The sequence below is a fragment of the Osmia lignaria genome, chromosome 4, assembly GCF_051020975.1.
Source record: "Osmia lignaria lignaria isolate PbOS001 chromosome 4, iyOsmLign1, whole genome shotgun sequence".
Taxonomy (NCBI): Eukaryota; Metazoa; Arthropoda; class Insecta; order Hymenoptera; family Megachilidae; genus Osmia; species Osmia lignaria.
Window position 1 is genome coordinate 8,561,207 of NC_135035.1, and position 15,823 is coordinate 8,577,029.

A 15,823-nucleotide genomic window follows, 5' to 3' on the forward strand; every position below is an offset into this window, starting at 1 on the left:
TTAGCGAGATTCCCTCTCAAAAGTACCAGCATGCATCGCGATGCGCAGGATGGTTTCAGACGAATTTATCAAACTCCACCGTTCCTCTTTTCCACGACAATAACTTCGCTGTTTCTCGCGCGGAAGTAACGCGAATCCGATTTGTTCTCCGCTAATGCAACGCGCAGGGAAAATTCATTTCCACGCCGGTACATGAATGCATAGAAGCGATACGAATTTTCCCGATAAATCCGACGAAAGAAATAGCGAATGCACGAAAATTCGCGAAAGGCTCGACGATTAATTCCCTATGCGCAGCCACACACGAAACACCTCGAATGCATTAACGAGCTCCTCGCCTCGAGACGAAGCTTTATATTTGCATAACTCCTTTTCTTTGCTCCACAGTCGAGACGTTTCCGTGAAATCCCTTTCCCGAACGGCGGGCAACGTTTCTTCCTTCAAACGGATCGCGTGTTCCCCGGCGAACAAGCGGTGAGTTCTTGAATGGCCGCGACGAACGTGCCCTCACGATACGGCGACACATTAGCGCGGCATTCGAAATATTTAGATATGCGTCGGGACCCACGAAAGGGCCATTTATTCGCCTTAAATCGACCCATTGTGCAGGGACAGGGGTTGAACGCGTTCGTTCGGGGATCAAAGGATTTCGTAGCGTGACAACGTCAAAGGGAGAACGCACCGCTAAACGTCCACTATATTTTCTTAATCGATTCCTTCCGCCTGGCTTTAGCGTCCAACTAACAAAATATATCTCAAAAGCATTTGAAATTGAATCACTCCGTCGTAAACGTCGATAAATGATAATTAAGACCAGCCTTGATCAGGCTATCGAAATCAGATAAAACGTATTTACACGGAGTCAACATGATAGATGATTTACAGTAGCGACTAAACATTTTCCGGGAGTCCATCGATAGAATCGAACGAAAATTAATTGCCGTTTAATGGGACCGTGTCGGGGCAGGAAGAAATCGCGTAACGAAGCGGACACGTGCAAAATGCAATAAAAACAATCGTCAGGACACGCGCGTAATAAGCCGTCATATTAATGAACGGATGATTCTTTGAACGAGCGAGATGGGAACCGGTTTCGATTTTTCCTAGGTGACGATAAGGAAGAACACAGACGTGGCCCTGCGAAGGGTACGCAAGGCCTTTAATCGTGTGCGTTCTATCGTTAGGGCGAAAGGTATTCAAGGGCGACAGGAGAATGGGTGGACGCGGAGGAAGAGGGTGAGAGGAGATGAAAAGCGGCTGCCTAGAGGACAAGCGAGATGAAATCTTACTGTGCCCGACCTGCTCTAATCTGCTTTGCCATGCTAGATGCTGCTGCTCTTCTACCATCTCTCTTCATCCTTCCATCCCTTCACCCTCCATCTCTATCATTCTTTCCCGTCCCTTTACCAATCCCTCCAGCCGTTCGATTTCTCTCGATCGTTTCTCGAACCGTGTGACACGACTAGGCCCGTTCGAATATCTCCAACTTGTACCCAGCCACTTAACGAGAATGGAATTTCCATTCGATCGATTGGACTTTGTCCCCGAAGATTTAAAGAAGATTGGAACACACAAAGCAGCGCGAAAGCGAACCTTTTCACAACGAGCTCTCCCGTGCAATCGCAACCATCTCGACACGATTATTCGCTATCGTTGCATCCATCGCGACCACCCTAATTGGATTTATTAATATAATTAAAGGGGGATAGAGTTATAATCGCATGTAACCTAACCGCGATCAAACGTACTGATTCATGCAGGGCTATTAGATCATTAGACTGATTCATGAAGGATCATTACAGGCCATAGTGTTGTTTTTTCTGCAACAACCAGATTGCAGTTTTATTTGCATCAGATTGTCGCGATGATGCACTCTCGTTTGCACTTCGCTGATGTTTGTTCCCGAACGTCCCTCGGGAACACGTAATCATCGGTAAATATTTGCGACTATTTAATGCAGGTACGGACGTTTGTTTCTCGACAAAAGGGTGACTGTAAATGGTAGAGAGTTCGATAAAGCGACCCACGTGTCCAAAGGTCAGCCAGCCGGCGATCCTCGCGAGGCAAACAACCGAGATCGAAGATCACGATCCACGTATAGAAGACGTCTGCGAATCCAGCCGGAGCATAAATCCGTGTCACGAAATGGATAGTTTGAGAGGAAAAAGGAGGCGACCGGAATTTCTTAGTTGTGGGAACTGGTGTGCTAATTTCTCGGTTCATTGTTATCCTCCCTTTGTTTGAACACGTGAGAAGATACGTATTGATCGTACAGAAGAGCCCATTGAATGTGCTTAATTAAACAATAACGGAATTAATAGCTTAATTAAGACGGCTTTCTCTTGGATGAGTCAGAAAGAAATTCTACCACTGAAAATCCTAATAAAAATTGAAACATTTTTCACAAAGTATCATCATCACCTGTCTACTGTATCATCCAGTCACACGTTCATAAATCATCAAACACAAAGCGACACGCGCTCAGAGCTCGAACAGAGACATCGATCTCGAGGTGTCACAGCTCGATAGCATTAATAACATATCACTACGGTTTTTTTTTCAGCGGAAATGATCAGAAAGGAGCGGACAAATCAGCCATGATCTTCCTCCGTTCGTTGGTATTCTTGTTTGTGCAACGCAAGCGACTAGACACCGTTGTTATTGTTGCTGTTGCCGCAAACATGCAAGGGGTTGCTTGAAAGCCGACAGCGTGGCGGGCACGTGCACAATAACGCGTCTTTGTCACCAGGGAAAGGGGGGTGGAAGTTACATCGTGGCGGATATTAGTCGTCTCGCCAGACTGGAGGGTTTGTCACAGGTAGAAATAACAGCGGGGACCCCGGCGGGGTGTATTAACAAAGAAACAAAAAAGAATTTCGAAACGCGAACGCGGGGAAATGAGGCGGACAATGATTTCACGCGTTCGTGAATATCCTCGTGGAAAAATTTAATAAGCGACAGAATTTACCTCGAGGGACTTGTTTAACGATGCCAACAATTCTTTGATTTCGATCAACCGTGGAGAAATAATTGAAAAAAGGAACATTTTCAACTAAGAATCTATCTACAAAAATTAAACATAATTTTTAACCTCGAGTTCTGGAATCAGATATCAAATAATGAAAGAATTCTTCAATGTCAAATAACTAAATGATGGCCTTGAAGGGTGATTCAAGGCGGGTCTGTTCGAGCCCAAGGAACAAACGATACCCGAAGTTAATTCAAACAACAGCCGGAACATCGTGGTTGTAAAATTCAAGGATAAACCGAGGCAGGAGATAATTGCACACCTGTTTCCATCTCTATTTGGTTTCGCACATAGGTGAGCGGATTATAGGCGCCGCCGACAGGATTACAGGGAATCCGTGCCCGAGGATGTAGAAAATTCGGGATGACTTTTAATCTGGCCACACGTACACGCTCGCGCACACAAGTCAGTAAAAGTGTTGTTTCAAAGGAATATTCGGGAAGCGTGCCAGCCCCGACGAAATATATGGAACGACGACTACGCGTCGCATATTCCAGCATCCTGCTCGCAATAACTTGAATAATGGCCACGTTTTCTGGAACAGTTATATTATCGAGGACAAAGAAACGTTCCCAGACACACCAAAAATCACGAATTCAGTCGAGTTAACTAAATTTCCGACAATAAATGATAGAAGATTATATAGTTCCACTTCCTAAGCTGACTAATGGCGTACTTTTTAATAAAAAGAAGACTCAAAATCGCTTAAATCTGCCTGGATTTATTCCAATAACACTGTCCTTTCAGTGGCACTCCGAAACGTCGACATCTAAATCGTGAATAAAACGCAATGCCCAATTACTGTCTCCATACAAATGAATACAAAAATTCAGTAACGCTGTTAATAGCATCGTTTACCGTTCTCGAGTGGAAGAAAACATTATATAAGTTCGATTCAATTTTACCAGCCACGTCATTCTATTGTGCGTCTTCTAACGAGGCCCTCGTTTTCATTAGCACATTATCTTTCATCAAAGGACACCGTTGCACAATATCGTTCTTTCAAAGAAGCGATGATCGATCGATCGTGCAATTAAATCGCACGTTTCCGCGCGAACAGGCCGATTGTAATCGTTAAATGATCGGGAGTTCGTGCGATCGACGCTAATGTAATAGATATTAAATCGATCCATAAATTCAGCTCCCTTTGTCCACGGGCAGCGGATATCGCGGAACGATCGCAATTTTCGTGGGAAATCCTGGCGTCTCCGCGGAAGTTAGCACGCGACCATTACGTAGCTGGTCGCTTCAGCTCGATTGCGCCAGCTCGTGGCGGGACTAATGGTCCAAACAGGAAGCGGGAGCGTGCTTAAACGTTTATCCGGTCGATCGAATTCCGTTCTCCTTTCCGACTTTACGCGAAACCGCCGCTTTCACGGTCCGATCGGACACGAGTGTGTCTTGATTCCAGCGAAACGAGGCTGATCATGAAGAAGCAGGATATTCTGGGCCCAATTAAGCCGTCGAGACATTATAGAATATTTAATTTTATAAATAGTTGATTAAATGCCACACTCGAAGAATACACAGGCAAAGTGTTACACTGACAATGAGAATTGAAAGACTCCGCCTAGGTACTTAAGGCTTAACTTTCCTATCGTTTGTCTAAGTAGATAATTGAGCATTTTTCCTTTGAGGAATTCATTCTTATTTAACGAGGCGTTTTCTCCACAGACGCCAGTAAATCGTGCCAAACACGATCAGTACGGTCCAGGGTAGCGGGTAATGGTTACGATGATCGTTTAGTCATCGAACCATTATCCTAGGACCCGGTACCCGATATCGTTGATGAAGTGAAACGCTCTGTTCCGCGTCGTAAACCGTCGATAAATCCTTCGGCTAAAGAGCGTCTCGTAATTCTGGATATTCGAACCGACGATTAGACTATTTTCTCGATGAAACACCACTTTCAGTCCAATCCACAATATCTCACGAATTCAGTCTAAGTGGTACCCTGATTACCGGACACTTTTGGCTCGGCTGTAAAACCTTGTTAATCGACCGGCAAAGTGTACAAACTTGGGATAAAATTTTAACGAACCTGAAGATTGTAGCGGTAAACGAGAAATCGAGTTGGATTAGAAACGAAGAAATGAATAGCGAACTATTCGTGACGGGTTTGTGGGAATACAGATCAAGGAAGAGACTTTCGCAGGTGGACGTTGCTCATAATTCAGGGAAAGACAGTGGCGAACGCACGAGGGTGCCACCGTGGGGCCATGCAAAGCCCCTATCTGATCGATTTAACTAAACGCCTTCACTATATCACCCTTAACTGATCTTCACCTTTCACCCCTTTATACACGCTACGCTGCGTTCCTCGCCTCGCTCTCGTACTTCTTCGCCGCCATGGCTTGCCACACGAGCATCTCCAACCACACGGCCGGTTTAGAAAAAGACGCTCGTGAGAAATCCGAGACGTGACCCGGCGTCGATGACTTTTCGACCGACCACTGGCTTCGATGATCGCCTACCTCGTCTCTTTCCTTTTTTTTCCGATTACGGATAAGACGATTGAAATTCGTTTGACCTGATCGATTGGGAAAATCGAGGTCGCAGCTTTTCCGAGAGATTATAAGAAGATAAGAAGAAATCAATTCTTTGGTTCTGAATATTCATCTTTTGTAACTGATAATTGTATGCAAAGACTTTCTTGGTCGACAGGTAGCCACGGAAGCATTCAACCGACAGATTTCACGTATTTTCCGCTTGCTTCTCATTACACGAACTCTCGAGAAATCATCCGGCGACCTTTGTTCACCTCGAAGACCACGGAAGAATTCCGTCGTGTCGCGGTACTCCCGGTGAAAAGGGTTTGTTGGGCTGATTGCTTGGAATTACCAAGATCCGACTGCAATGCTAAGCGTTCGTCGAGCTATGAAACACGGATAAGAAAACAAGCCGATTCCGAGGGAGACTGTAATTCTAATGCGATGCTTCGATGGAGAAATTGTTGGTTCGATTCGCAACGGTGCACCAAACGTAAACGATTCAACCTATAAATTGCACTTTTCCTTCTTTATGCAACGAAAGTTGTACAAAAATGTTGCGAGTTAACATTAAAATTTGAGAAACTGCATAGCAATCTTGCTTAATTTATCGTGTACCTTGAGTTAATAAACGAGATACTAGTTTAGAACTGATTTGTTATTCGATGACCCTATCACATAAATTTTGATTTTCCCTCAATATCTTCTACTCATTAAAAAGCAGCTAATAAGGTCATTCGAATGCTTCAAGGTTGGAACACATAAATTTTAATCTTCTTTTCAGCGCCCTATACTCATTAGAAGACCCACCTAATTCATACCATTAATATATTCCACCTAAACTGTAATTATATTCATGAATTAATTTATCACCCAATACGCTAACAAGCAGACCAACAAATCTCTATCTCAAGAATCTGGATAATGGCCGTTCAAGTGACCAATTAACTCCTCTCGCCCAATTAACACGTTCGATGGGGATTAACGGCGCGTTTCGACGTTACACGAAGGGTGTGCCGGTGTTAGTATAATTCACGTGGAACATAAAGGTTCCAACAGCATGCACGCGTTCGCTTGAAAATAGCTGAACGAACAAATTCCTTTCGCAACCGATGCAAGCATGTTGTTTGCCTTTGTAAAGAGATGCAGCTACAACAAAACCGCGCTTCGCTTACCGACATTTCGCAATATTGACCAGATTATCATATTACACGCGTGTACATGCCAACTTCGCGAGATTTACTTTTCGCTATTCCAGATAGTATCGCCTTTAGACGGATGGATCGTTGCGACCAGGTGGATCTCGTCCGACGTGCCACACACGAAGACATCGATTGTTCTCTCGACGATCGAGACACGCCGAGTGCCGCATCAATTATTCAAAAACAATGAGCAAGGATTGAGGCACTCGAACATTCTGTTGCTTCCTTATTGCCTGCTGCCAGGACCTGTCTCGACATTTGCTTCTATTTCTTTTTTCGATAAAAAGAAAGTTAGGGAAAGTTTAAAAAAACTGTCTAGAAATATGAGGTACGTAAAGATAATTTCAGTAAGTTGAGAAATTATTTTTAAAAAGTTTGAAAAATTGTTGGATCTAGATTAAACATTTCTAGAAGTACGAGGTACGTGACGATAATTCGAGTAAGAAAACGGTGCCAGTTCTGTGGAAGTAGTCGGCCAAAAGAAGGGATAAAATTGCGAGACACTGCGAGGCGAGACGCGTGTCCCAATTGAAGAACTTTTAATTGCGCACCGACGTGCAACTGCAATTAAGGAATCTCAAGGGGTCGGGCATCGTTCCTCGCGCACGACTCGAATCGTTAGCCGTGATATCGTGCGATTTAATCTTCGCCACCGTTCGTTTCTTTTCTCTCAACGTGGCGCTCGTTAAGTCTCTTTCTCTGTACTATTTTTTCCACCGGAGTTCCTCCTCTTTCTCTTCGAAGGATACCGTCACGTCTCGAGAACGTTGCTGAATTAAATTTTCCTGCCGCTGATTGGAAACCAGCGTGGAAATTTCCTAAATCCAGACCTCTTTTATAATCTTAATGCCATTGGAATACTAAAAATATTCAAGAATCATCATCGTCTCTTTAGGGTTTAAAAAGTTGACCGCCAGAATTGGCAAGAGTACAGCCAACATTTTTCTCAAGTCGTCGGATGAAAGAAGAAATTTTCAACGCGTTATTTTTGGTGATCATTTGGGAAGGGGAGAATCTTGTATCTGGATGCTCAATAACGGCCCTGGCGCCGAAAATAGAGCAGAGTTATCTCCTAATTGACTAGCTAGCTCTAATCTTGTTAGGATAATTTAGTCTGTTATTTGAAAATATCTTATGAAAACCAGGACGAAGAAATTGAAAATTACTCCCTTTTTCTTTTAACGTCAGGCATCTCCGGATTCCACGAATTAGTCAAATAACCGACTAGTTACGCGTTCCTAAATTTATGCCGAAGTTCGTTAGATGACAAGCGGCTGTTGATCTTTCGAAAGGTTAGAAGGCTGGATATCCTGCCTACGCGCGTGAACTCGCTGCTGAAAACAGTGTTAGTGCGCGCATGAACCTCGCTCAATAAACTCGAAAAATGTTTGCTTTGCGCGCACCTTTTTACTTTACACCTTTTAAGCGGTGTCACAATATTATCGACGCCCACGAGCTGTCTATCTATTGGACACCTTGATTGCAGGGAAAAATACGCTATCTTTCGACCTTGCATGTCGACGGAACCAACCCTTAAATATAAAACACTGACACAGTGAAAACGGACGTGTATAGTCAGACAGGTTATAATTAAAATTACTTAATTTTCAATTTAAATTTATTGGGTGATATTCATTCTCATTAATTTCTATTTGGTATTTGAAGGATAAAAAATATGATGATTTAAATATATTACGTATGGATCATTTTAATGGCTTTCAAATTAATCTTGGACGCAATAGAAAAACTACTACCGAGGGAGTGCGTCCAACCAATAAAACATTGTTTCGCTGATGTACGAGTCAATGGCATATGCACATATATCCCGAGTAATATACGACCCGGTACACGAACCGCTTACCCGTTTGCATGCACTATGATGACGATAGTTATGAGGGTTTCCTAATCTTCCCCGAGAATTATGAGTCTTCGCTGATTCACCGTGAAGGATACCTTTAAAAGCCTGCCTTCTAACCTTTTGCCGAGAGATAATCAAATTTTATCGATTCGCGAAATATTTCACTAATAAATTCCTCGAGAATTTTTCAAGGAATAAAAGCCTTGTTTACAGAAAGAAAAAAACTTGGAATTTTCCTGCTGCGTTCGAAAGTGACTTTCCTAGAAAACATTCATGCACGAACTGATCAATTTGATTTAAATCGAATCGTGCAAGTTAGATTTGTAACATGTTTGTATTAAAGTGCAGGTTCTTTGCAAAAAAAAAATGATATGCAATTAAAAGTTAAATATATAGCTTCGAGTTGAGAAAAAATATAGCTGCTTGGCAGGTGCGCCGAGTTAATTGCCGGTATTTGTACAAAACATTCGTAGCGCCACATGGAACGTGCACTAATGAATAGAATTTTCAACGAATGATTAAAAATACTTTTGTATTTGTTATTGTCAAACGAGAATCGTGTATATTTAAAATAAAGCAAGAAATCATTATCTAACATAATTATAGAATCCTCCTCCTTGAGCTCACTGATTGGATACAATCATCTCCGGAGGAAGATCCTTCGATCCCATCGCCTTTAATTAAAACAAAGAACCCATGAATTGCCATTACGAGGTCGAAAGGATTAAACAAAATTTCAAAGACACTCCTCCGCCCGGCGACCTTTCCGCCTGGCTCCGGGCTATTACATAAAGTTTCGTCGCGCAAAAACTCGCAGAATTGCCAGGGGCTCGCTAATTTAATTGCCAGCTCGCCGGTACGAACGTGTACCCGCCGGACGTTGTGTGACTAGAACCGATCGTACAGGTGTATAGTACCGATAATAGTACGGTTATAATAACAGACAACGGGCATTCGCATGAGCGTGGATAGCTTGCACACGTCGTCACGTATCCGTGGATAACGTCCACTTTTTTTTTTTCTTTTCTCTGTTCCCTATACAGGGTGGTCTAGGAAAATCTGAATCTTAAAATCTATCCAAGAATGATATTCAAGAAAATTGAAAGCCCGTTCGATAATCTGATACCAGGACACCATAAATGCGAGAAAAGCTACGGGGTTTTATGTCGTTTTTACGCGGACTGGAATGGCCGTATTCATTCCACGGAATACCGTGTCGCGCTTCTAAGTGGCGCTTTAATGAAATCGCCGGTGTAACGTCGCCGCGGGTGGTACACGTTTCGCTATTATTTAATTGCGCGCCGCTATTAGCGCGCGATTTTTTCCCCGTTGTATAATTCGCTTAACGATCGCCTCCGACTTGGCTAACCGCTACTCGAAACGACACCTCGAACGAGGCGAGAGAAGCTCGCGGGACCACCTTCGGGGTCGTGAGAGAAACATTCGCACACATCTGTACAGAGTTCAAGTGAGGTGTACATGTAACTTCGAATGATTTTGACGAATCGATGTCGCGTGTGCAACGATCGAATCGCGGGAAACGAACGGGCTGGTCGTGACACGAAAATCCGGAATTTTAAGTGGGCACCAGAAGAGGAGGGGATTGGATTTTCGAGCGAGTCGTTTAATTAATTCGAGGTTCGACGCGGCTTCTTGTTGAACGAATTAATTCGATGTTTTCTACCGGCATGCTGATTTAATTTAATTTCGTTTAATCATGAGTTAGCGGGGGCACGGAGTCGGGTTATTTGCATAAACAATATGGCCGAGTAGTTGGCGTTGTTTTTCAAGAAAGATGAACCACGAGTATCCCGGGTTTAATAGCGGAAAAAATATGCGGTCGAACGATAAAAAAAATTACTCCACTTCACGCTTCGATGATTATCATGCTAATTGTAAGCCAACGCCGCGCACCGCTATTTCTTTTGTATCAATCATTCAATAACAGTATTGGAAAACGATTCCGAACGAATCGAGAAAAATGGGAACTTTGAAGCTGACCGATCTGTTAGCGACGAGTTGATCGTGAATTTCAATATTTTTTATTCGAGAGCAATTTTAAGCGGAAGTGCTACGGCATTCGCGCAACGAATAAAACTACATACCCCGACACGGTCCCAATTCTAATTGCTCTATATCGAACCAATAACTTTATCAAGCTAGCAATAAAAAAAAACAAAAGTGAAAAATATTCGAAACACCTAGCGATTGAAACGAAGGAATGTTTGATTGTTCCTCTTTGCAGTCGTCCTACTTTTTGTTCAGTCTCCAGCGCTAGAATCAGATTCAACATTTACTCATTAACCAAAAATAATTAATGCGATATATGACAAATGCAATCGCAACTTGGTATTTCTTGCAATATTGCTTGAATTCCATCTCTAACAATCTCATCTGTTGGCCAGCTTCTCTCACCGTCACGATCGTACATAATGTGTGGGTGTCACTTAACGATTGCGTTAAGAGTGAACCACCAGGCACGATAACGAGCAGGTAACGCGGCGGGTTATTATCAATTTAATTGGTGGGTTGTGACGAGGATCGATATAGTCGCGAGATGGCTCGTGTACGGGGTCGAAACACGAAAGAAACAGGCCTTCGAAAGAAATTAATAAATCAGAATGCTAGAACGAAAGGGCCACTATGGCGCCCTTCGTCATCCCAAGATTTCCTATCTGCTCGGTCTTTATAACATTCCAACGTAAAAGAAACGCTCGTCTAATAACCGGGGAAAAACTTTCTTCTTTCGATCCTCATTTCCTTCGTTCGTCTGTTTAAACTAAACGTTTCACGTAATTCCTCTCACTGGTAGATAGTAGACGCCTTAATTTGGTGTCTTTTGTACCCGTGAAACAGAGGGTCGAAGGGTTAGGAGTAGCTAAAACCAATTAGCTGAACGAGACAAAAGATTAGTTTCACTTATCACCTAGTTATGGAGGGAACGAGAGAGGTAACTATACAACAGATATCGCGTTCAAGAGATTATCTCCAACGTTCCTCGCATTTTATTTATCAATCGATTTTTTCGATGTCTAACAAGGATTAGTCTAGCTATTCGCGGAATATCTCGTCAACTTTGAAAACAAATGACACGATTAATGCTTGGACAGCGAGCCATGGAGAGAGCCCCAATTTCTTTTCTACTTTAGAAATTAAAAATTTTATAATTAATATTCTAAATATATCGATGATTTTAAGTGGTCAAACGTGTACAAAGAGATCCAGTAGCATGTAATCGTGCCAATAAACTTGAAGAGTGCTCGTAAAATTAAATATCGTGTACCAGAATCCCTTCGAGTGGTTGAACGATAGAAAAAAAAGAGAATGAAATCAATTGATAAGCACGAATTAACGGGGCCATGTGCTCGCGTGTCGAGCCAATCATAAGCATTAACGTCGATCTTTCGTGGTCCACTTAAGTACTGTACAGACGCCTGGCACGAAAGGGCGTAGCTCGGTTTCGAGAAAATTCGTCAAGCAAATGGAAAATCAAAGAAAATCACTCACCTTGACGAGCAGGTGGATCGGCTGGCTGACGCTGAGTGGTTTGCCTCTTCTGGCCTTTCCGCCCCCGCCACCCAAACACTTTATCCACGGCATTCCTCGAGTGTTTTCTCGCCTCTACGTTGCCTCTTGTTCGCGGATCCTCTTCCCTCGCTCTTCCTGCTCCTGCTTACGCGTCCTCCTTCCGCAAATCTTTCAAGGCTCCCACGACTTTCCGCTCGTATCCGCGTCGTTCGTTCGCAGTCGCTGCATCTCTGCCGGAAACTTTTCCAGCCCCGAAAACTCGATAAATTTTATCGCGAGATCCTTTGCAGAGAGACACAGCTTCAATTTCCTCAAAATTGTGTCGAAAGTTTCAAAATTCCTCGTGATTCGAATGTTTCGTGGAAACCTCCAGTCTCGTCGGCGATTTTTAAAAACGATACGGGAGGAAAGGGGTTAATTGTAACATGTGCTTATCAAGGCACAACTTGGTGTTAGGTAAAATGATGGACGTTCGCACTTGACGATTCACCAAATCGATGACAACACAATGGTTCGTTTAAAAAATCGTAATGTTCGCGGTCGTTGTAGTAAAACAAAGCGTTGCGGGGGAGCATCGGCGACTTTTCACGTTTACGCGTCGATTTTCCCGCGCGTCGACATAAGCCACGAACGTCCGTCCTCTCTCGCGCACGGCTCCCGCAACACTGCCGGCTGTCGACTTCGCTATCGTCGATTTTATACGAGCTTCCACGGGCCGGGTCACCGCGTCCCTTATCTTCGTTCGTAGACTCTTTGGCGATCACCCCCTTTCACACCCAATTATACTTTTCCTATTTTCCATTCGAATTCAACGGATACTCAATTTCAAAAAAATTATTAACTTTCATTTGTTTGTTCAGGACTTTTTCCTTTTTCTCTTTTTGTAAAATTTCAATAACACCCTTAATTATTTTTCAATTCTTTTTTTTTCAATTAATGTTTAATGTGACGTTCCTCGACACTGCTCCCATGAGGATCAGAATTGAAATTTGTTATTGTATCAGTAATAGAAAACGCCATGAATTCTTTTCATTTTTCCCTGTGTACGAGGAATTTTGAAAGATTGTCCGCAGGAAATCGGGAACACCCGGTGTTGCGAGGAGCACGCGTGTTTAATGACTCGATTTAACGACCGTCGCCTTTTCTCGACCAGCTCGTCCCGCGGCCTGCCGTCGACTGACAGAAAATACCAGCAGGGACCCTGAAGAGCGCTCCGAATGGCTCCCAAGTCCGAACAGAGGGGCGAAAGGAATCGACAATTCGTGTCGAAATGCAACGTGCCTCTTCGCATCTGCGCTGCTCCGATCCTTCAGATTCGTTTTTGCGTCGATCGTAGATCAAATGATCAATCAAAATGTATTAACGAATAATAATTTTCAAAATCGATCCTCAGTTGATTTCCAAATACTTGAACAAACAAAATGGTGTGCCGTAATTAGTCTTTAACATCAATATCTATAAAATAAATGCTACTTCGTCAACATTGCAGTATTTCATAGACTTCTTCAAGTATGTTTCAGCTGCTTCAAGCAACGCAGCGATGATTGTCTAAACATCTTGTTCTTGTGTGGTCTTCTTCTACGTTAACACACCCTACAAAGGGGTTTCCTTTTCTTTTTTTTAATTCCTGAGGAAACTTATTATCCACGTGTTTCGTGATACGCCCGTTAAGCTAGTCTCGCTACATCCTGGTAGCTGTTCGTCGATGAAAGAACGTCGACATCGGTGCCGGATGAAAGCAAATTACATTAGCACGTGAAACAAAATGCGCTGTACGTTGCACTATGTCGTACAAGCTGGCTATCAAGGGGGAAGCGTGTTTACATCTCGTCGTGGTGCAGCAGCAGGCGGATCTTTACGACATTTACGTACTCGCACGCGAGCGAGCTTGGATCACGATGATCGAGCGGAAGTCAAGGTAAACGGAACGTATTACGCAGAAGCCGTTCTCGATCTCTCGATACGGTGACACACCAATGAAATTTCGACAACATCTGCGAAGAGGCAAATAAAATATCCTCCACTTGACTCTCTCTTTCTCTCTCTCTCTTTCTTGCGTTAACGAGCTCGCAAAAGGGCGATTAATCATCGGTTCGAAGTGAACCAGTTTGTTTTCTCGATGAATAAAATTTCCACGACAGGATCACGCTGATTACCCAATTAAAATCATGAATGCTGTTTACTCATCCGTCTGAATTGCAATTTCATTTATATTTTGAATTTGATGACTCCCTTTTTACGTTCGCTTGTTTGTTTCGATAGAACCGTGGCTCTCTTCATGGTCCGCCGTCCAAAGGTTAATGGAGCTCTGATAGATTTCTCTAAGGCGGACAGGAACAATTCTATTATCAGCAAATAAACAACTAAATATCGTTGTCCCAGAAACTGTAATTACAATCGAAGCAGCATTTTTTCGCAAAGTACACGCCTCGATGAGAACGAGATTCCACGCTCCGGGGCATTCAGATAAATCATCCGCTTCTTCGAAGTGTCTCCCTTTCTCGATGTCCGGCTGGCCAGAGTCGCTAATTAAGTTTGCAGAACGCTGCTGGTGCCGCTTCTGGCCGCATAACGAGGCGTGTGTAACTTTCTGTTCAGCGGGAGGTAATGCGAATGGAATACTTAATATCGCGGGCAGCCTCGGAACTCTTTCTGGGCACGTGCTGTTCGCCTGCGGCCAGAAAGGGCTGAATCCGGAAGCATCCAGCCTTTTCTTCGCTCACACGATGCAACGGGAGGCAAGGAAAATTACTCGAGGTGTTCCATCATGAAATTTTCCGGAAAATTTCTTGCGGCTGAGTAAAGTTTGCTCGAGAAACGTTGCACCTTCCGAGAGCTTTAAGAAGCTGCAAGTTTGAAGAAAAGGAACTACCTAGAATTTAATGGACGAATTTTTTTTACTGTACTTTGTCCGATGGAATAATTAATAAAGAATAGCTCTTTTCCATTCTAATTAAAAATGTGTTTTTCTTTTTAACACTGTCGCAATGATACTCTCAATATTTCAACAGTGTCGCTGCGTTACGAGAAAGTCGAAAGTACCGGACGAAAAATGTCATATCTGATCGTCTGTCGCTTTTGTACGAATAGGGAAGATAGAGAAGAAACTGGTAGATGCATTTCACCTTAATGCGAACACCGATTTCCAGCGGATATACATTTTAGCCATCCTAGAAAACCAGGTTTATTTTCGCCAGCATTTTCCACGATGAAAACACGTGGCCGCGTTTCATCGATTTCGGCTACGGAAACGCGGCTCGCGCAGATGGTGGCTTTCCATGGCACGGAAGTTTCGTTGAATTCGAACCACCGCACCGCTTTGTTGTAATATCGTATTAGCGGCTCGTGAATCAGGGTGCAATCGGGTCGGCGTTATTAATCGGAATTAACAAAGGTGAAATTTATCTCCTCGGCGGTCGTCCACACGGGATTTTTAATTTCCCCGTCGTAATTGAGCGTCGAGCAAATGAGTTATCGTCCATAAATTTCCCCCTCACACATTTTCCATTCAATATGCATATCGCCATTCATAAATCCTTTCCACACGAATTTCTATCGAATACCGGAATCTTCGTTCACCGTCACAATATTTTGATACTCCCGTATCTGTGGAACGATGACGTTTTCATTTCGAAATGATAAATCGCTGATTCGACGTGTTCGCGTTATTTCACGCTATGATTTTCGAGCAATACCGGTTTCCACCTTTCTCGAGAAC

At 43.3% G+C, this 15,823-nt stretch overlaps 1 protein-coding gene across 9 annotated transcripts in view; it reads right to left on the reverse strand.

Annotated features, from left to right (window-relative positions):
• by (focal adhesion protein tensin) overlaps positions 1-13,273 on the reverse strand; it is a 117,612-nt gene extending 104,339 nt beyond the window's left edge. For 4 of the 9 annotated variants that reach the window (XM_034322520.2, XM_034322515.2, XM_034322517.2 and 1 more), the window contains exon 1: positions 12,085-13,272. In XM_034322520.2, coding sequence (XP_034178411.2) covers positions 12,085-12,177 — 93 coding nt within the window. In that variant the 5' untranslated portion in view covers positions 12,178-13,272. Of the gene's footprint in view, positions 1-12,084 lie in introns of all 9 variants that reach the window. The other 5 variants (XM_076688101.1, XM_034322530.2, XM_034322525.2 and 2 more) reach the window with 2 other exon arrangements.
• Between the last annotated feature and the right edge of the window lie 2,550 nt (positions 13,274-15,823).